Source organism: Poecilia formosa, unplaced genomic scaffold (assembly GCF_000485575.1).
Source record: "Poecilia formosa unplaced genomic scaffold, Poecilia_formosa-5.1.2 Scaffold146, whole genome shotgun sequence".
Classification (NCBI taxonomy): domain Eukaryota; kingdom Metazoa; phylum Chordata; class Actinopteri; order Cyprinodontiformes; family Poeciliidae; genus Poecilia; species Poecilia formosa.
This window is the reverse complement of record NW_006800085.1, coordinates 145162-168591: the sequence shown is the minus strand read 5'-3', so window position 1 is coordinate 168591 and position 23430 is coordinate 145162. Positions and strand designations below refer to the sequence as shown.

The 23430-nt window shown below is 37.4% G+C and overlaps 1 protein-coding gene across 1 annotated transcript in view; it reads left to right on the top strand.

Annotated features, from left to right (window-relative positions):
• cntfr (ciliary neurotrophic factor receptor) overlaps positions 1–23430 on the top strand; it is a gene marked incomplete at its 3' end in the record, with an annotated part of 187421 nt that overhangs the window by 20466 nt on the left and 143525 nt on the right. The window contains exon 2 of the mRNA XM_007563324.2: positions 17836–17876. Coding sequence (XP_007563386.1) covers positions 17874–17876 — 3 coding nt within the window. The remainder of the gene's footprint in view (positions 1–17835; positions 17877–23430) is intronic.

Here is a 23430-nt window from a genome sequence, read left to right as displayed (position 1 = left end):
GGAGTTGGTCCAAGTTGTAACTTGTTCTGTTGATACAAAAAATCAAAATCTTTAAATGTTTGAGATGTGAACCCATCATCCCAGTAGTGAGAAATATGGCGGTGGCAGAATTATGCTTTGGGGATGATTTTTTTAATAAAGCAGAGTCAAGGGAAAGCTGGATGGGTCAAGACACAAGTGAGTTATGGATGCAAAAGGAACTTGTAGTTGTTTCAAAGATTTTACACATAGCGTTTTTGAAGCAATATTTTCATGTTGTTTGATCAGGAAAATTTTTGAGAATATGTGACTTTGACTTCTATGAAAAAAAAACAAAACTAGAAACTTTTATTACAGATCAGTGGTATGGATTTAAAATGATAGAACAGCAACATTGCTACAAAAATCGTCAGCAAGAAATGTTTGAGCAGTTGTTTGAGTTATCAAAACAGACTGTCATGCTCTGTGGTATAAAATGTTATTTAAAAAGACTAAAGAAAGAGAGCAGGTGAATTTAACACCGGTGTATTTTGAGGAAAAGAAAACATTTGATACAGAAATTGGTTGTAGATTATAAAAATGCTTCTCATGTACTTCAAAGAACCCTTCTTATTAAAATTGTAAGAAGCGGGGAGACAAGCAATCTGGTGCTGTATCTGATTTTTCTTTTTTTTCCTTTTTCTTTTGCTTCACGCAAAGTGAGATACAGGTAGACTGGAGTGTAGAAAACAGAAAATTAATTAGTTTTGAGAGTTTTGCCCTTTTCTGCAGTAAGTGGCAATTCCATCTTTTGAATATGAGATACAGAACAAAAGTCACATTTTTGAGATTTGAGCCCTTTTGGTGGTTGTTTTTAATCAATACTGTTGTGATTGTGTCTTTGGATCTGGAAGAAAAGAAAAGGAAAAAAAAAACTATTGTGTTGAAGCAAAGACACAACAATGACACGTGGTAACTGTGTTACCTGGGCTCATATGCATTGTATACAATATTTGGATTTTAAGTTATATGCAGAGTGTGGCTGGATGAAAAGGCATTGATCAACAAAGTGACAAAAATGTGCAAAGAAAGTTTCAAGGGGCGTAATATTTAGTCTATATCCACATGAATGTTGCATGTCTATACTGCACATAAGTATGTTTAGAACTAGATATGAATGTATTTCTGTTGAGTCTTTATTTACTATCACAAATCCAGCATTCCTTTGGGCTTGGGACTGGCTAAGGCTAAAACAAAAAGAGGATGGGTTTTTTATTTACACATTTCTGGAGGCAATTGTAATTGTTGTTTTTTTTTTTTTGTTTTGTTTTTTTTTGGTTTTCAAGTTAGTTATGTCTGGTTTGATTTTAAACTTGGCACAAAAGAACATGCAACAACAGTGGTGGACATTTTCCCATGGATGATTTCATTTAGTCAGGACTTGGAGGGGTGCACATCTCCTGCTCTGATTCCAGCTGGGAGGGACTGCTGGACTGGGCTGATTGTTAATGCTTTGTGACGGAGAAGGGGCCCGTGGCACCAGCCGCTGCTCCTCATTGAAAAGAGTGAAAAATGTACATTCTTTTATGTGCAAGTCTTCAAAAGTCTCCAGTAACATTAAAAACCGTTCCTAAATTTGTCATTACACAAAGTATGTTTGAGGGGTCTGAATACTGATTAGATATCAGCCAGAAACAAAATACATTTCCTCCTGTGGGTCAGAGGTTGGTAATATATCTAGGAGATGAAGCAGGAAATAAACAGATTGATGCCCCTGTTCTGTCTGATACTGATGTGAAAAGGTCTGAACAGGACAGCTTGGGTTTTGATTAACCAGTTCACGTTCTCACCTGTGCTCATAAGACGTTAAGGATCATGGCATTACGTATCAAACCTGGATTACAAGTGGATGAAATTAGCTTCCTGCATAGGGTGACTTGCTTCAGCCCAAGAGATAAAGTTGTAACTCTGTCATTCAGGGGAAGCTCAGAGTAGAGCCACTACTCTTTTATACCAAAGGGAATAAGTTGATGTGGTTCAGACATTTCGTAAGGAGCCCTCCTAGGCACCTCGCTATGGAAATTTTTGGGGAATGTCCCACTGGTAGCAAAGCCCAGAGTGGACTATCCCTTCTATAAATAACCATGTCTGGGTTTTCCTCCTGGACCAATTTTTTTCCACAACCTAGTCTCAGAAGGGTGTTCCTTTCCAGTTCAATTTGTAAAAATAACCTAATAAGCTGAAAATGTGCAAGGATAAAAAAAATGGCAGCATTGGATTAGAAATACTGCAGCACTCCAGGGAATTTGCTTGTAATTTGATGGTGCAATAACTTATTTTAAAAGAAGGACAATACGATCAGCATCAAGGTATATCTAAATAATGTGAAGTGTCTTTGAGAACCCTTTGAGGGTTGAAAAGCGCTATAAAACTGATGTTGTTTCATTCATTTCGTAATATGTTAGAACTCCAAATAATAAGTTTCGCTCTTTAGTAACTGATTAAAGTTAGCAGGAAAAAAAAAGCACTGAAGATTAATAGACCATGAAAAGAAAAGCCCAGAAATAAATACTTCTAAAAAATATATATCCATTGAATCATTTAACTTAAAGTTGCTCTAATATATAAAGAAATAAAGACACATGAGCTTTGAACCACCAGAAATACTGAACAGCAGAAGTGGGGACAGATAGAGATATCCAAGGAGTCAGGCCACCAGATGGTCTAATGACCACAGGAAATATTACAGCTGGCAACCGTACACCAACATTAATGACATCACTCATTAACGAGCCCTGGGAAGAGCTGCTGTGTGTGCATGTGCATGTCCTCCTGATGGGGTGTGTGCGTGTGGTTTGGTGTGTGCATGAGTGAGTGCTTCACATTTAGCTGTACTATCAAAGTCATAGAGGTTTGCTAATTAATGTGAAATTGCCGAAAGGCAAAGTCGGGACACATTTTAACCTTCACTTTGTGATCTTCAAACCTTGCCTCTGGGTTAAGGTTTAGACAAGGGAATAAATGCAGACTTGTAGCCTGGGTAGGGCTGAGGGTTAGATGTAAATGTACATTAGCACTGCTTCATAATGTGGATGAAGTTGGACTGGGATTTCTAAAAGACTGAAAGGTTGATTCTGAGCTTATATATACATGTTTAAGCCAGGGGATATCTATGTCAGGTCAATGCTTTTGAACCTTAAGGAAACCAAAGTTCAGTGTACCAAAATAAGTAAACCGTCAACACTTATTCCAAATACCGTAATTTGCATTTGTTTATTCAATAGTTATTTGAAGGCACTTGTTCAAACCTTTAAAATTCTGACAGTATTTTTTTCTAAAACAATATTAGAAGCTAAACAATGGGTGATTGAGAACAGTTTCACTGTTTAAAACCCCCCCAAAATGATTAAGTTAATATTTTAAACACCCTTTACTATCTTATAGTAGATATTGATTATAATAAAAAATGTTAGCATAACTAATTTTTAACAGGATTTTTAGTGCATCTTCTCTAAATAACATGCTGTTACTGTTACTTGGAGATGTCAAAAAGGATGACAGAGTTTCAAAATCTGACATCTTTGACAGATTAGAATGAAAGAGCTGAATAGAAAATAAGACAGGAACATTACTGTACTATCTTCAACTTTTCTGTTATCTGTCAATTTGCTCGTTCAAGAATTCTGCAAAATGCCCCAAGCATGCTTCAGAATTGACATGTGGCAGATGGCTTATTTTTTTCACCTGTTGTACAAAAACAAAACTCTGTGAAACAGAAAATGAGCTAAATCAATAGCATATGCTGTAAATGTCTCTGGTATATATTTCTCCTAAATAAATGCCCAGTGAGCCTCTGTGGAAAACATACGTTCCCTATGAAGTACTTCTCACATTTTGATTTCGATTGCTCAAAATTCAAATGTGAATGCCTGACAGATGCTGAAAATGGCAAACCTTTAGTCTTCCTTACTCAGTAACAGTTTCCACTCTGAAGAGTGTCGCTGTCTTAAAGTGGGAGTGTTGAAGTGTGTGGTACATTCACTGATTCCTATTTGAATTTCTGACTAGTCTGTCACCTATCAGGACTAGTCAAATATAAAATTGTCTGATTCTCTAATGAATAGTTTGTAATATTATTGAGATTAAATTGTTTTTTAATTTGCCTCCATTGATATGAGTGTTGGGATAAATCAACATCTTCCAAGAAATTGATCATTTTTACCTGTTCTCCATTTGTTAATGACGTAACTGCTAATTATCAGTTTGAAAATCTTAACAGCAGAACCAATAACAAATTTACTCAGTAATTAGTACATCATTTTCATGTATAATGTCTTATAAACTAAAATTTATGCTGATGGGAAACTGATGTATCTTCCAGTGAATGTGCATTGTACTTTTGGTTCCAGATATTACTACTATAATGGCTGTTACATAGAATGGTTGCAGTCCAAACAAAACATTGAGCTGTCGCAAAAAAAAAAAAAAAAGTACAACTGACTTGACTGAATGATAAAGTCTGTAGTTTCCCTTCAACCTATTTCTGTCACAATTTTGGTTTACCACTCTCCTGCTTCAGTGTTTGTCATTTCATTTCTTTTTCTTTTATCCCTTCTTTATGGACCTATATGAAATATGCTGTCTAGGCTTCAACACATAATTAGAAACTGCTGAACCGTGGCTTCAACACTGGGGCTTTTCTTGTATCTGTTTGGTAAACGGGTAAACGGAGACAGTGATTCAGAGTCCTGTTCAATATCTTCATGGCCAGTATATACTACACCAGGCCTGGAATGGTGGTGTACAATACATTTAAGTAGATAAGAGGATAAAGGGAGAGGGAGACCAGTGGATGCAGGAGGAAGAATGGATAAATGGACTGATAGATCAGGCATGAAGAGAGAACGGAGGGATGAAGTAGCAGATAGAAGAATTATGATTTGCCCCCATCAGCAGTGTTTTCTAAAAACAAGGGTAAAGCTAATTTATTATTTGTACTTTAATTAGACATGCAAGACTGAGCCAAGACTAAAAAGTCTTAATTAAAATTAACTGACAATTTTTTTATGCTAACAACACCTTTTATCATATCATGCAGTTATTGTTTGGCCTTTAGTGCACTTGCTGTTATAGCTGACCTAATGTGAGTGTAATCTTCCATGTGGTGAGGCTTTGACTTTTACCTGACTTTGTTCAAGCTTTTTTTAACAATGTCATGATGTGTCTAACTAGTTATACACTGTGCTGATGGCTTATTACTGTATATTAGAGAAGGGCCGCGGAGCCTTAGGGACAATTCCCATCATCGCCTGTCCTTGGAACACGCAGACATTTGCACATTATCTCACATGAACCTGCACACACACCAATGAAGCACAGCCAAGCACTCAATGTGACCACTTATGACATCCACATGTATATGCATACATTTTTTAATATAAAACTTTCCTTTTGGCTAGTGCATAACATGAATGTCCAATAGCTAAGCTATAGCTGGTAATTGATATTTATGGTGGCAGATGACCACTGAATCACTAGACTGCATCCCAAAGCCTTCACATTAAAACAACCAGAGCTTAAAAAATGGATTTTCCATCTCTCACTGTCTGCCAAAGTAATAATAATGGATCATGAAGTTGATTTTTTTTTCATAATATGAAAATAAACCATTGCATTCCCCTTTGGAGAGGTACAGTTTGTCCCAGAGTTGGTGTGTGATCAATGGGTGTTTGGAAAATTGAGGAGTGAGTGTGTGGGATCCCACAAGGTAATGCCAAAAGGGGTTTATTTGTGTGCACAGTTGTTTCCCCATGCCTTTGCAATTGGAATGGTTTTACAGCAGCTTCCATTCATTGTCTTCGTCCAAATGTTCTCTACATGTTAATAGGTAACACTTACTTAAACATCTTAAATCATTTACTGTGCACATTCAAGTGTGTTTATTTGCCATGTAGTTTGAAGAAAACATGGAGATTGTCAGTCATTGTCTAAAAGTGTCATTAAAATTCAGTAGGTGATGTGAATACATTTGGTCATTTGTAATTTGTCTCCAGTTTATTCCTACTTACTTTTGATTTACGTATCGTCTTCCTTTCTTGACCACTCTCTTTATTATTTTAGGAAGTTGGACCTCTGGATTTCATTCTCAAGTACTAATATAACACATTTCTTCCAAGGGTCTCCTGTATTCTTGTATCCCCATAGCACCACACTGTGATAACTATATTATACCATGCCAATCCTGTGCTCAGGATAAGCACATTTTCTGTGAAAATGTTCAATTTCTGACACAATAGTGATTCGCATGTAAACTTAGGTGAGTTTTCCCATGTTTTCTGCTTTCTATGCATTACGTATAGCAAATCTTAAGCAAAACCTCTTAAACATTCTTTTAACAAGCCTTTTATTCTTGCCAGAAACCTATCAAGGCCAGCTTTCTAAAATGTTCAATAAAAAGTTTTCCTAACAACAGATTCTCCCACCTAAGCAGATGATCTCTGCAGCTCTTAGAGGGTCACTGTGGGGCTCTTAGCTTCTTTTCTCATCAGTGCTTTTCTTTCCCTTGCTCTGTGCTGGTTTGCACTTGTCTCATATTCTTTCTGTTTTCACACAATAGACTCAACAGTGTTCTGAGACATTCAATGCTTATGGCATATTATATGAAAAACCCTGTTTTAAACTTCTTCACAACATTCTCCCAGACTTGCCTGGTGTGCTCATTGGTCTTTATGCAGTTTGTTCACTGCTTTTAAAAAACAACCCCCTTTCACATAACAGCTGTATTCAAAGTGCCCTTTACTCACACATAACTTGATTCTAGTACTTCTGATGAAAACTGGTGGTATTAAATTTTATTTTAGGTTTTAAAGGGGGTAGGGGGATTCATAGAAATGCATCCCACACTTTAATTTTAATTTGGATAATTTAAACAGACAAATCCAATCACTGTTTTCCCCCAAGTGTAATATTTTTTATTTATTTATTTGAAATATATTTATTTATTGTAGAGTAGAACTGACAATGATATTAAGCTAAACATATTAGAATATCAGCCTGGCTTTCATGTTGGCAAATGTTAATCAGAATAAATAACACTCTAAGCTAGGCAATACACTTAATACAGTGGTACAGCAAAATCAAAATGTGTTAACTTAGAAAGTACTTACATTTGTCATTTGGTGAACAAACATGGCTCCTTCTCTGTACATCTGAAGAATTCTCCTCAGTTTTTACGAGGCCTTTCACACTCAGCCAGGACTGCAGAAACGTTTGGAATTCTCTACTACTGAGCATAAACAAACAAAACACTGGAGTGGAGCTAAAATTGAGAATAAAAATAAAATAAGAAACAACATCAATGAAAAAAGTTTCAAAATACTGGGCTTTTTGTGTGGCAGGTTTATTGGAGCTGCAATGTAAAGAGGATCGTTGTCAAAGCAAAACATTTCGTGACGTTTTTCTGCTACTAATTGTGGTCAGATCTATTTAAATAGGCTGAACTAATGTGACTGCTTCGTATGAGGATCATATGTTCATATCAACCTGTCTAATATCCAACATCTGGCATGGTGTCTGTTTCTTGTGCTTTGATTACATCCGGATTCATTTTGCTCTGCATCTAATGAAGTTGATATAAAAGCTCAAAAATGAAATGAGATGCTAATTTACTCTTGGATTTCCTGGAATCCCTGTCCTGTCATTTTTTAATTGGTTTACCCTTCTGTGTCTTTTGTAAAGTATGTATACACACACACACACACACACACACACACACACACACACACACACATGCATGCATGCATACACAAGACCACACAAGTAGCACTACACGAATGGACATCTGAGTCAATTCCAGTCACAGTCCCAAACACCTGTCTGCCAATCTTCCAACTGTGTTTCGTCTACCATTTCCTGGCCAGATTTTGTGTGAGCCCACATTTGTGTTCATATGTCCGTGTGGATGTGTGTGTGTGTGTGCTAACAGCCTGACGACAACAGATAAGGTGGCAGTCATCTTATCGTCCTGAGCCAACCTACCCAAAACCCCTCACAAACCTCAGGTGTCACAACCTGCTAGCGTTTCCCCAAGCACTGCCTCATTTTCATGTCAGTTTGCTGCTCTCTCTTGGTCCCTACCCTGTCCCCCCCACTGTCTCACCACTCTTTTTGATAGACAGTGTAAGCTCATTTTGGCCCAGTTCTTCATTTTCAGTTCCCCTGCATGCTTCCGTTTTCAAATCCACAAGCTATTTTGATCTTGCTCGGTACCCAGTTGGCTGTACGATCAGTCACTGTGTTGTTTGAACAACCTTGGCGGAATTTGCTATCTTGCTCCCTCACGTTTTGCCCACAAAACACACATTTTAGAAAATTAATGAATAACAAAATCTTTCCCTTATTTTACCAACTTACCCCCGGCTTCTCTTTTTGCACTGGAACTTGCTTGGAGGGGTTTAATACATGCACACAAGCTACATTTCACACAATACTATTTTTTCAAAATGTCTTATTTTATCAGCTGTTTAATTTTGAGATTTTTATGTGCTCCAAGGAAAAATCAATTTATGAACCTTTAGTGTTCTTTTAACTTGACAATTTGTCGAATGTGTGACAGGGTTCTATTAGGACCTGGTCAAAAATGATAGGCCGATGCCATAGTTCACTATTGTGCTCATCTTCAGGTGAAAAAAAGGTCAAGAAGCTGTGCAGCATATTTATAATGGATGTCCAGGCACGTTAAAAACAGACACAAAAAACAAAACAACCCAAAAAACTGCAGTGCCTTTATAGCAGCTCAAAAGTCCATCACCTTCAGCATGACCTGTTGAGAGTTTAAACTCAGTTTGACTCCATGTGGGGGGCAGAGCCCTCTTTTACAGCCTCAGGCTCTGCCCACAGGAAGACATAGACAAAACAAAACAAAACAAAAAAGACTAAATATACTTCTAGCACAAGTAAGCGATTATCAGGATATACAAAACAAATAACATAATGATAACACTGAAAAAAAGGAAAAAAAAGACAACCTGTTTCCAAAATAGAACACTCAATTAACGCAACGTCCCGATGACGTCACAAACAAGTTATCACGTGATCCCTTGCGGCGCGCCTCAACTTGGAAACAGCTGACTTGAATATTTGGACCGGGAAAATGTCTTTACGCTCTAAGCTACAAGTTAGAATGAACATGACAACTGAGGCAGTAATACCATGTGTGCACTGCACTCACAATGAACCGCGCCATTTTTGCTGACACCAAAAAGTAAGTTATTTCGGGTGTGCGTGTTGCATGTCGGCTCGGACTTTACTGTTGGACTACGTTTTAGCTCGTGACAGCTCCTCCGTCACGCAGTAGCTAAATAAATAAATAAATAAATAAATAAATAAAAAAAATGCATTGAAGCTTGTGATTATTATGTAACAAAAACTGAGAAAGTGTACATCTTCGTACGTTGACCTTACTGATTCTTTAAAGTAACTCTTTGAACAACATAGCGATAAATGCTTTCTTTTTCTTTTCTTGCTCTTGAGTCACCTAACCTTTCTATGTCCATTTCTTTTTATCTGGCTCAAATCACCTTTACTTGCATTAGGCTATGTTTTGGTGGAAGAGTCTCAGAATGTTTCAGCGGCAGCGCTGGCCAAATACAGATCAATCTGTAAACGGCAACCGGTGTTTTAGATGATAATTGTAGGGAAGAGTGCCTTCACCTTCCATGCTGAAATTTCAGCTCCAAGCCCACCAACAATCAGACTGGTGTAGAACATTATAAAGTAGAAAAGTGAGCCCCATTTCACTCCAAACCAATCTCTACATCTGTTGTAATGGATGCAATTATTGGATCAATTTTCTTTTTTGTCTTGTTAACCCCTTGTTGCTGCCTAAGTCAAATGGAGCCAATGCGTATTAAGCTGTAAAACTGAAAGAAGAGATCTACCACGCACCGAATGTACTTTTTTTGTACTGTAAAGCCTTTTATGCCAGGCTTATTTATTTTATAGTCAACATGGTGTTAATTAAACCAAACCCTGGACATGGGTATGCGACAATGACCACTGTCAAACTCCATTGAATGTCTATGAATATTGGAAATGTGTATGAAACACATTCTAATTGTTTATTGATGGGTACAGAAACCTAAGCTTTGACCTGTTTAAGTTCCACATTTTGGGTTTAAATAGATATAAAGACCACTTCATTAAATAAGAATATAATTAAAAACTGAATTCATTTCAGTAACTCAATTCTGTGAGTGAAACTAATTATTCTTTATTTCTGTTAATTATGATGAGGACTTTCTGCTTACACAGCTGATGAAAGCATGTTTAAAATAAAAAAAAAATCGCATCAAGAAAAAAAATAAGTTCAGAAATGTGGAATTAATAAGAAGCATGTTTAAAACATATTCAGAGGATATTATTTTTAAAAAGGTACATTATATCTGACAAACAAACCTCATCGGATTGCATATTCTAATTTGTTGAATATAACTGTAAAAGATGTCACAGTGGATTTGTACATCAGAAACATGTCTTAATTGTTTCTAATTATATGTATTAATCACTTCACTCTGCAAAAAGAGCTATGTGTGACTTACAGGTAACTGTAACTGTAAGTTAACTGTAAGCACAACCCTCACCGGCAGTTGAAGCTTGGCTGACCTCTATTCTGACCATGATCTCCGGCAGGATCTATAAAGCCCCTCTGGTGTTTATCAATGCGTGAAGGAAAAGCAAGTCAGGCAGGAAGACACACTGTAAATAAAGGGCTTCATTTTCACGCCTTGGTCTCTGTGAGAAACAAATCACTTTGTCTTATAATGACACATTTTAGCAGCCATGACAGTGTCACGCAGGTCTCTGTAAATGTACAATGATACAATTAAGGTAAAGTTTTAGTCATTGGACTGAGAAATTGAAGTAGTTTAAATTTGCCTTTCCAAATGTCCCGTTTTTACCATGTCTCCTACTGTTTGTTCAAAGGCTCAGACTCCATGCAGGTTTCATATTTCCATCATTAGAGAAATGATGAACACACATATGGAGGGGTAATGTCTTTTAGTACTGTATATGGATATGTGAATGATTATAATTTTTTTTATACAAAGAAAAGAGCAGCTTGTATGCAGCTTTTAAAGATGACTACTTAGTTTGTATTTCAAATGCATTATACAGTGAACATACAGTCCATGTTGGCTTTGTATTAATGGCCACATTTGCTTTGCATGGCCTTATGGCTGTGAGACTCTCATTTACTCCCTTTAATCTTTACTGGGCTGATAAAAGTCCTCATTTGCCTTCCCCTCTCTGTCCTTTCTGTTTGCTTCACACCACACCATAACAAAGACCTCAATCATCCTTTTACGTTAGCAAAGCGCATCTGCTCGGTGATCTGCTCTTTCAGATGACGGTTATGAAGCCGATTATGGTTCTTACAAAGTGAACCCTCCACGTCCTGTTTGCTGTTTTAACCTGTGATGTCCAAACTCTGCAATGTGTTTTTGTGAAAATGTATTCACCCCCTTGCAGATCTCTGGTTTTCCTTTGTTGCACTTAAATGTTAAAAATATTTTTTGAATTGCTTCAATTCAGCTACATTTGGGAGGTATTTTTTTTAGCATGAGCAGTATGTTTAAGGTCATGCCACAGCAATGTGACTGGATTTAAGTCCAGACAAACAGATTTAATTGGTCCACTTCAAACTGTCCCTTCGTTTTTTAAAAAACTGTTCATAACCCATGTGTGCTTAACAGCAGGAATCAACCAGTTATGCAAAGACATCCAGATCTTGAAGCAGCAAATTAGCTCCAGAACATCACACTATTGCCTATATGTTTGCATTGTGGTGGTAGTTTGGTTCTCCCATAGTTTGGTGAAGTGTCAGCAGAATGTCCTTTTTTTTTGTAATGATGTATTTGTTTACACATTGTAATACGTATTCCAAAACGTTCCAGTTTTGTTTTTTTCAATCAGCAGTATTTCTAGGTCCACAAAAAAGTGGTCTTATGGGTTGTCAAGACGATTTTTGGAAAATGTTTGTCAGGTTCTGGTGTTCCTTTTGGTCAGCGGTGGATTTAATCTTATAATTTTCCCATGGATCCAATTTTTTTGTACAGTCTTTTTTTTTAATCATAAGCACTGACTTTAACTGAGGCAAGTGAAGACTGACATGCCTCAGGTGATGTTCTTCCTTTACTTTCTGAATAATATCAACAGCTCATACGATCATTGGCCAGCTGATCCTGATAAGGTTCACCACTGTTCCATGTTGTGTGGGTCACAATTCACTGTAGTTCTCTTTCATCCTGAAGACTTAGAAATTGGTTTGTAGCATTTCCAGATTGACATATTTCAAAGACTTTGTTTCTAAGATGTTTGTCAGTTTTTATGGATTGTTGTATGCTGTGTTGCATTTTGACATTTAAGTGAATTCTATGATTTTATAATTCTCCAGATCTGGACTAAGGCCTGCATGTAATTACATAGTCTGACCTCAAAAATGTGGTTAAACAGTTATTTCATAATTTATTAGACTGGAGAATTATCTTTTCATATAGGGTCAAGTTGGTTTCAATTGAGTTTTTTCCTCCTAAAAAAATGAAATGACCATTTAAAAACTTCTTTCTTCTCAGGTTCTCTTTTCCGATCAGCTTTGTTTAATGACTGATTCATTTCAATGCAACAAAGAAGTTAAAACGAAACTAAATCTGAAGGTGGAAAACATTTTCTATATTTTTTTTTATTACCTTTAAGATGACTTGCAGATTTAGAGACGGGGCACAATTAAGATCCTCCTGCTCCTGTTTATGTTCTTTTGTAATTCTATGTCCCATGTGCTCTATTACCGATGAGATTTTGCAGATGCTGTTTCAGCCACCACTCTGGTACTATTTCTGTGGACACAGCTGTTCACTTTAGCATGTATAGATGGGATTTAGAAAACTGCTTAGTGGCACAGATTGGGCATCTCTACTCTATCATTGCAGATTTTTTAAATCCAGTAGGATAGCTTATATTTGATAGCACTTATGCTGCAGCTCGTTTTAGACAGAGTGCATAAATATGTTGCCGTTTTGGAAGAAACAATCTTGCCTTTAACCTTTGTGTACTTTGCTGAATGTATTCGACAGCCTTATGTTTTAAAGGATCTTACCTTTAACTACAACAGCAGTTGCATACAGTGTCTCTCCACACTCTTTCCTAACCTTTTCTTGCAGTTGGCTAATTATAGGCCTCACTCTGAGAGAACAAAAAGAGAAAGAGGGAAGAAGTAAATAATCGGTGAGCTGCCAGCTAAATTCGTATTGGATTTCCTACAATGCTCTGCTCACTTGCTTTTAGGACTTCTTTAAGTGCATTGATTTAAAGGGGCAGCATGCAAGCATAACCTTATAATTGTCTGTCTTGACTTTAGCTTTTTATCCAAACTTATGTCCACTCTGGATAAGGTGAATGCAACTTTTACGTTCTTTTACGTGCTAATTGCAGGGCAGTTGTCCGCAGTGTTCTCTACCAAGAATATATTGTGTTTCAGTTCTGTCTGGAGCCATTCTGCATGGAGTGTGCATGTTCTCCAGGTGGATGTATGTGATCCCGCCATGGCCTCTGGCTTCCTCCCACAGCCCCAAAATATGGATTTTAGGTTAATTGGTTACTCTAATGGTCGCTAAGTATGTAAGTCTGTTATTATCATATCACCTTTGAGACTATTGCATACCTGCCCTTTTTATTGGAGAACAAAGATGCACAACTATAGTACATAACATCAGTATGTATTTCTATGCATATGATAGTAGTAGCTTTGCTGAAATAAATGACTGAAATTTAATCTCCAGCAAAGCCTTATTTCATTAGCGTCGTAATGCTAATGAAATAAGCCTTACAACGACGCCAAACTTTTCAAAATTTAGAATATCTGGGCAAATTTCAGTACAATGATGCTTCTGATTAGTATGCAGAGGTTCTGTCCGCATTGGAGATTCACTCACCTCTGCATGCTTATCCCTTGAAGTGACTGAGATAGAAGGGGAACTGGACCTGTTTCCTACAGCTATCAATTAAGTTGCTTTAATAAACTCAGATTGTACATAAAAGATTTACCTCTGTCCTCCAGGTGGTCAAGTAATGAGTACATAAAAGTACAAAAAAAAACAAAAAACAAAACAACAACACTGATATGGTGTAATATAGCAAAGGTAGCAGATTATGTTTCACACATCATTCAAATATACTTGTGTTATACAAAATGGTGGCGCGTGAATGATGCACATACTTGCACAAAAATGTACCTGCCATGTACTTAACTGAAAGAAATTCACAAGCTGTGATTTATTTCTTTATGTTTAGATTCCCCACCCTAAGACATCATATTTTGACCAACTTTTCATAAACATACAATTAATGTTTCTAGTTCCTGTGAGGACAAGTTTGCAGACTGCTTTACAATATTTGTTTTTTCTTTGTACCATTACAATGTTGCATATGATGTAGATAAACCTTCCATCATCTGTATACTTCAGGAATTTGTATTAGGCCACTTTCAGCCTTAATATTTGATGGCGATTATGAGCATTACTGCACTGCACACAGTTTGTCAGGCTCGACTGTAAAGATGTATTCAGAAAGTGAAATAAGGCAGGAATATGGGGTACTGATGGGTCAGGTTTGTCTTACAGTTGCAGTAACTGGTGAAAATTGGTACAATATGAAGATATTGAATAAAGTTTAAACAATTTTTGTGATTATGAATTCACACTTTTCTCTTTGGACTGAATGAGTGCTACAGCATCAGCCATCCTGTAGGTCAGTGAATGAATCATGTACTCTTCCCAAAAGTCTTTTTTTCCCTCTGTTTATCGACGAAAAGAAGCAGAAAAATTTCATGCACATAATCCCATCTTTTAGCTGACGGCTTAAACATCTGTTTGCAAAGTGTATTATATGACTGGGAAACAAGGCAAGCAGCCATGCCACTGTTGGAGACCAAGCTTACTATTAGACTTTGAGTATTCCATAAATCAAAATGTTGCAGCGTGATTCAAAGATTATTATTATTTTTTTTTAATCAAGTTTTGCCCTTTGAAATAACAATTCTCCCATGCTGATGTGCCATAGTTTTGTGACTGTATATTATTAAAAGTTAATGGGAATGGACTTTTGATGTGTCTGGCTGTGAAACCATGTGATCTGTTATCGGGGTAGTGAAAAGACACATGCTGAGTGTGTAATTATCTCTGAGAGTCGTCTCTCACTATTCATACTCTCTCCAATCTATTTTAATCCCTTCTCTCGTAGCTACAGCATATTTAGCCCTTTCACTTATTCTCTTGTATTTTTTTTTTTCCTTGCGTGATCACGATTCAGTCTTCTCGTAAACAATTTTAGACTTGCCTGCTAATGCAATCTCTTTGGAACTGCAAAGAGGCCTATGGGATTTTTTATTTTTTTTTGCTGATGTACTTGGTTTTATTTTTGTGTTATTTGTTGTATTATTATTCAGCTCTGACAATATTTGTTTGTTCTCAGCTTGCATGGAGCTTAACGTGTCACACAGAGAGTTCAGGAACTGCTGAACTGAAATAGTACAGCTGGTGTCGAGGTCTGGGGGAACACTGACACAACATAAATAGACAAAAAGTGCTTTTGGAGCTTGAAAAACTCATAGTGGGGCAAAGAGACAGAGAGCAAAGGAGGTCAAGACAACCTGAGAGGTGGATTGAGGTGCAATAAACATACTGTGTGTGCAGAGAAAGTGTGTAGTTGACTGAAAAGTGATGTTTCACATGATGGCACATCCTGCAACATTGGAGCTCAGCAGTATCAGCAAATTCACTTTGCCTTTATTTATTTATTTCCTCTTTTGTCTGCAAGTGAAACAGGCAGCCTTGGCCTGGGACAGGGATTCTGGAAAGAAATAAATAGCCTTGAAGACACTGATGCCCTGAATTACATATATGGTGGTGACCCTTAACTCTGTGCTCCAATAGATAAATGAATAAAAACAAGCATTATGCTTCATAAAATCCCCAGATATTTTGTCATTGTACAACTGTAATGAATGTTTTTGTGATTTTATGTGGCAGGTCAACACATAATTTGATAGGCAACTAATTTGTTAGTTACTTATCAAATTGAGTTAAATTAAATCAAACTTAATATGAGATGCACGTTAGGATAAAAACAAATATTTAAAACAACATTTTAAAGATGATAAATTATGAAAAGACATCAATTAAAGACTATAAAAAAAGAAAAGGAAAAAAACAACAACATGTGTCTATTCTCACCCTCTAGGGATTTAATTCTTTCATGCTTAGGATTAATTATGAGGAATGTGCTGTTGCAATGATAAATCACATTATAATTGGCTTTTAGCTGATATGGTATCCTCAAATAAATCTTGAACTTTAGGATCAAGTGTCTAATTTTCCAGCAGATAGTTAATCATTTTACCTTTCATTCATAGAATGTCTGTACATTTAATGCTACTTGAGTTAAACAAGTAAGCAAGTCGGACTTGCATTGCCTACCTGCATTTAATTTCACTTTATTTATCTGGCACTCTCCTCCAAGTTGTTCTGAGAATCCCTGAGGTTAGAATGGTATTCTAAAACACAATATAGGCTATGACTTTGTGCTATTTTGTGCCCAGTGGTTGTTTGAGCTCCTCGTTCTGGACGCTGAATCACTTCATCAGGGCCCTGATGTGGCTTCACTAACAGCCGTTTTACAGAGGAGCAGATTTGGCTGATGTGCATGACAAGTTAAATTACCATAAAGTAAAAGCTGGTGTGTATATTGTGGGAGTGGAGGTGTGCGCATGCATGTAGAAGTGTGTCTACTGAACAGTGTGAGAAGCGTGTAATAGGCTCACCTATCCATGGCTGCAGACTGATGGGCAGGTGGAAAGAATTGAAACCAGATGGATAGAAATGGCGAATGCACTGTGGAGATAAGGCTGCTGCAAAGTGTTCAGTATTGAAAACATTAGTTAACCTTTTTTTTCCCCATTAGCACCTAAACCAAAACCTAAAAAAGTATACATTTCATATCTATATAAAAATATATTTATCCTTGGGGGTGTGGTAACATTTTTTGAGGGGCAGTGCATCTCCCTCCAGCAGCGTATGAGGTCCATAGCTGAATATTATTTTCTATCAAAAAATAAATAAAATAAATAAAGGTGTGGTTGTTTTCAACACTGCTTTACTCTGTTCAGCCAACTATAAATCACTACATAAGTCTGGTTCATTTGTGGTGGAGCTTAAGCCGCCTTAGTCCACTTTTTGTTGTTTTTAATGTTTTTATTAGATAGATGAAAGGCTAAACTGATTCAGCATTTCTATTCAGAAATTCAGAAATGTATATGTTTGAGTTCAAAGTTGGAAGAGTTCACACAATCTGAAAAGTGTAATGTGACTTTTCCCTAATTTATTTGATTAATTTATTATCTAGACTCATTTATCCTTGCAGAGTCATGGATAGGAGTGGGATTGTGAAGACAGGGATTGCAGGGATTCAGGATACAGCCTAGGGAGGTTGACAATCTGTCAAAGAACAACAGAAACAGATTCATAAGAACAATTTGGAAAGATTAATTAACCTGATTGTGGGAAAACATGGGCTGTTTTTCCCATGTTTTTCCACAGACCAATATTACCAGTTGTAATATGAAAAAATGTGAAAACATTCAAGTTTTTTGAATATGTTTTGCAAGGCATTGTTGCTGGATATCCTTAAATTCTGCATTATTGTTAAGCTGTGTGGCTAGTTATTAAATCCTCTTTTCTACCTTCTGCTGAATCATTTTCCAGATGAGATGCATTTAAACTGAACCCCAATCCTGAACATTATGACTAAGTACGTTTTATCTGACAGGGTGAAGAGGAAGACACAGCCAACGTTTACCCTGGTCTATGGTAAGTCTCATTCTTGTCTTTCTATATTTTTACATAGATGAAAGTTTGTTTTTTTCCATTCCTGATTCTCCCTTTCTGTATTTCTGAACTTTTTCACAGTTTTTGAGAGTGAAAACCTTGAATGAATAATAAAAATAAAAATCTTCTCAATAAGCTATTGCTGCAACATTTTATGATTTTGTTCCATCAATTCCAAAACCTTTTATTCTTTTGAAGCAGCTTACAATCACAACGAACACTCAAGTTCAAGTTAACAATGCGAGCCAAGTGTGAGAAAAAACCCACAGTGTGTACAATAGTTGGTACATAAGAATAATAACCCTACACTCTAAGATTTGTAGAATATTCAAGATTCTCAAGTGTTTTTCTCTAAAATGATTAGGAGAAATCTGTATGTTTGGAGCCTCTGAGACCACCGGTACTGTTGCTACTCTGTCAATGTCACATCTTCGGTTGTATCTGGTTGCCGTGGTGACATGCATGTGTCAGCAGAAGGATGTGTGAGTCTGTGAGTGTGTGCGCGGAGCGGTCGGTGTTGAAAGAACTGGGGAGCCGTATAAAGTTCCTCTGACCAGAAATGCCAGCGACATGCATATGTCGACGGTCAGATACAGAAAAAGTTGGAATGCCGATTTTACCCTCCACCCGGGAGGAACTTTCTGGCATGCCTGTACACGCATGCACACACGCGCACACACGAAATATGCAGACGGCATGGACACACATGTAGACAGATATCCAGATTCCATGCAGGCCACTGCAGCGCATTCAGACACCTCAGGACTATTGGGTTACATACAGGGAAGTCCAAGCCTGCCGCACTACTTTGAACAAGGATAGTATGCTTACACACTTTTATTCACTCATCCAGAGCTGAAGCTAAAATTAAATATTACAAAAATAAATTATTTAAAAAAAATTGCCTGAAGTCGTTCATAATAGATTTATACATAAATGAAGAATATTTGCATAAAGAGTTACCAAATGCAGATTGTTTTCCACTGGACTGCTGCAGACAACAAACGGGAGTTTATGAGCCTTGCTTTTGGACAGCTTGTCTTCAATTGTGGTGGGTGGGGGTCGGGGGGTTGGTAGGCATTGCATATGTGCTTCCCCCACCCACTTAGATTTCCCCTGTGCCAATGGATTTAACCAGTAGACTGCTGAAGCTCTAGGCTTATGCTGAAAAACAGGTGTAATGCAGTATAATTACTCTGAGAATCTCTTTTCAGCCATTGCCATAATTGAGTCCAAGTTCAAGAATTTATTCTCTCCCTCGGGATCGTCTGTCTTGTGGTCCGGTGGTTGCAGTGACGCGCTTTTACAAGACGTGAGCAAAATGCAGAAATGCTGGATATGTGAAATGATGAGGAAACAAATACTCTGTCACTGAAAAAATCTCTCAGAAGTTGAAGGTTATTTACAGAATTTGAGATTTAACAGAGTCCATTGTTGATACAGCAGGGAAATTTGTATTGGACAAATGAATGTGTATTATAATAATATATCATATATAGAGAGACTAAAGAAATGAAGCACATATTGGATCTGGTAACGATGCATGCAATCCACAGGTGCAAAAAAAGAAAGACATTAGTTTTTATGCAATAAAATGGAAAGACACTATGGTTAAGTATTGAAAATGTGAATAGGACAGGATGTAAACGGGTATAAATAGCTCACATTTGTCAAAATTTAGAGAACTATTCTCTTTATCAGTCCAAAAATAAATTCTCAAGTTTAATTAATAACCTGTAAAATAGCAAATACCTAATCAACCAATCAAAATTCTGTTGTAAAAAAAAATGTTGAGCTGCAGAATTTGAATCAACTTCATTGGCCAAGATTGTCTGCACAAACAAGAAACTAGACTTTTTCACATGCTCATATGTGCAGACACTAGGTAACCTTTAGAGGAAATAAAATTCAGAACAGCGTTTAACGTGTTTTTACAGGTAAAATGACATGTGGAATTTTATATTTGTATTTTCTTTTGTCCTTATTGGACTATGGAGATGGCATCAAGAGGTATGAAGTATTTACTTCACAGTTTGTATAAATGAGCAACTTTACAATGGGAATGAGCTCACATTCTGGTAGTTTTCATTTAAAGGGTTCTAGTGTTGTAAGTAGAGGGCTAAATAATAAACTACCAAAAAGCATTAAATTGACCATTTGATTTATCATTTCTAAAACGTTCTGCAATACAATCCTGGTGTTAGGGAGTGGAGATCAGAAGGAATAGCTAAAAGAGTGATGTATATTCTGCCTCATAACTATTCACTTAGCATTTAAAGAAGCCTCCATCATTTGTAGATGTGAGACAGCCCATGGAGATGCAACCCTTCCTTTCTGTTTTTGACCACCGCAACAGTTCCCACTGACATGCTTCTCTGCAAAGTGCATGGATCCCCTGCTGATGAGTGTGTCTGTGTGTGGTGGTGTTTTTGATGGTTGGCACTGGCAGGGGGGCTGGACGGGTCACTAGTAATGTGAGAGTTTGTGTTTTGATCTCCCTGGGTTGCATGGGCGGCAGAATCACCTTTACACATGCATGCAGTCCCTCAGAAAGACTCATACGCACAGATTCATGTTTTCCTTTCAAATCATATTGGCATTGATTTGTCTGTTTCACTTCCTGATTTCCTCCTTTGCAAGTGAGTTTTGCCATTTAATTGTCTTTGAAATTGAATTTTGGGTTCTACAATTATGACAAGTACATTTCTTAAAAATGATTTTCTTCATCTTTGCCTGTGCTTGCGTCAGCCGCTGTTTCACCAACAAGTGTGCAGATCTGTGTGTGTGTGTGTGCGTGCGTGTGTGTGTGTGTGTGTGTTACCTAAAAGCCTGTTCTGTCCTAATGGATTCAAAATGACCTGAGAGCTCTTCCAAGTTCACTCATTATGTCAGGCGTCAGGATAAATTTTCCTCCTCTTCAAAATGGGTAATTTTCTTTCATTTTTCCCCATAACAACTCTTAATAGAGTTTACTAGTTAACGTTCTAAACAAACAGATGTAGTTGAGGGACATTTCAGAAAGAATAAACGGCAATAGTTTTCATTTAGTGACAGCAATGCAGGAATAATTTGTATCCGTTATGTAATTATGATTGAATAAGTGTCTCTTTCTTGACACCCTTTTTGTCAATGAAGTTTTGTCAAACTTCAAATAAATAGCTTGGTGTTTGTCTTTCTGTCATAGCTCTTTCTATCATCTTTCCAGTCTGCAGTAAGTGTATCACTGCCATGGTTCTCTTTGACCCCTGCCTCTGACAGTCTATTACATTTAAATGACCTGCTGTGGAAAACCGTTTAATCCTGGAACTCTGACTCCGATTCTGTTGATAAATGGAATGTGTCTCATCTACAACACATGCTAGATCATTTGTCCGCAAGTCCAATATTTGACTTGACATTTTTCATTAATGGAGCATTAATGAAATAAATTATACAAACCTATTAATGCTCTACATTTAGAAAATTCCTTTGCCGTTTGCCTCCACAGCATTTAGGCCAGGATCAGCTTTCATTTCTGACAATGAGGTGCTGACAAGGTAATGATGCGCCCCGAATTTGCAATAATGAACCATGTCCTAACCATGCTGACTAGACATTCCACTCGAGGCTTGTTTGTGCTATTAGATGCCTTGAGTATGTTTCAAGCGGCCACTACTGATAGCAGCATGCCTGCTGACAAGTCTTTGCACCGTGTTAGGCGAGGAAGAGAATAAAGTTAGCCATGTCAACAATACATGTTGACAAGGCACAGCTGAGCGCCGTGCTACTCTGCTTGCCCTTGTGTGGCTGACAAGAGTGGGGATGTTTGGTGACAAGCTGCTCCCCGTTCCCCCACCCATGTTAGCATGGATAGGGTCTCACAGACATCTGCAGTCTGGTGAAACTTGAGCCTCTCTTTCCAGCAGACACTGTCAGCGTGTGCTCACTGATAAGGATTATCAGAGATGTGTGAGCTCTGCGCCTTGGGATTGTCCCGCTTGCTGCCGGAGGTCAATACATGTTCGCTCTAATGTCCGTGAGTGTTTGCGAGCGATTGTGTGCGTGTGTGTTTGCCAGGCAGTGGGGGTTAGGCCTGGATTGAAATGACAATAGAAAGGAATTTAAATGAGAGAAAAAGGGGGATCAGTGATGTTTGCAAGAAGGATGGAAGGAGCTTTGGCACCATTGTCATTCCTCCTCTTTGTCATTCTGCCTCTCTATCTCTTTATCTGCCTATTACAAATCTTCTGCTTGCTCTGTCTGTCACCCTCGGCTGTCACATTTCTTTAAAAAAATAAAAAAATAAAAAATGGTTCCAGTCCGCCTCTGAAGAATTTTCCCAAACATGTTGTTGTTTTTCATGCACTTTTATCTTTCTCTTTGTTTACTTCTGAGTTTTCATATCTTTAGCATTTCTTAGTTTGGGTTGTAGAATGGCTAAGATGAACATGAAGGGACACAGGTCAAGTCATGGATTACAAAAACGCTTCTAGAATCAATATACAACACAAAAAGACATATAGATCAATTCCATTTATTTTATCTAAATATTTGATCTGGTCTTTAACTGCGCTGATTTTTTTTTTTTTGCTGTGCAAAGTCATTTCTTAGAGTAGTAATCAAATTAAAGATTTACTTATTTTGATTTTACTTAGACTCCTGTTAGAACATTTTAAACTAATTGCAGATTTTTTAAACAAGCTTGTGATTTATGAAGCCCTTATCTCATTGATTATAAAAGAGATTCTGATTGTTGCTGAAAACATTTTCTAAACATGGTCAAAACTTAACGTCACATTTGCATTACTAAAATCTAAATACTGCTTCAATGGAGAAGTTCTTGCACTTTGACACACACTCAAATACATCAAAAAATTCTAGAACATCATAAAACGGGACCAATCCAATATCCTGTGTTTACTTAACCGTTGTTTTTGTCTTATGCCTTGTATCACTTTTTTATGTCTTTCTCCTTTATCCTCTCCTCCTACTATATCCCATCTGGCTTTTTATATAATATTTTCTGACCTTTCCTGAAACCCACAATAAAAACAATGTGTGGTCAAACTTAGTCCAGCAGCAACAATAACTGTACAATATGCAGTGTATACGACCTTAAAAGAAGATGATTCATTTTTATCACTTTCCGCGTGTCATTTAAAACACATGCACGCTCACTTTCTGTCCACATCTCAGTTTCTGTGCCCACCCATTCCCCTCCCTCCTCCTCCTCCTCCTCTTCATCGCTTTGCTCTGCAGCAGCTCTAATTGCGATCAATTATGAAACTTCAGAAGGCTGAAATAGGAGCTGTGACAAGGGGCATCCGCTGAGTTGGCAGGGAGGGAGAGAGGGAGGAAAAAGGAGGAGAGAGAGTGAGCGAGAAAGAGAGGTTGGATGAAGAGGAGACGAGAGGAAAAAAACGGGATATAGCTGAGGAGAGAGCACGGAGGGCAGGGCGGGAAGGATGACTCCAAGTTGGTGTCGAGAGATGAGCTGATGGTAATGGTGTGATTGATGCGGCCACGCCAGCTGAAAGTCACATCGTTTTTCATGCCA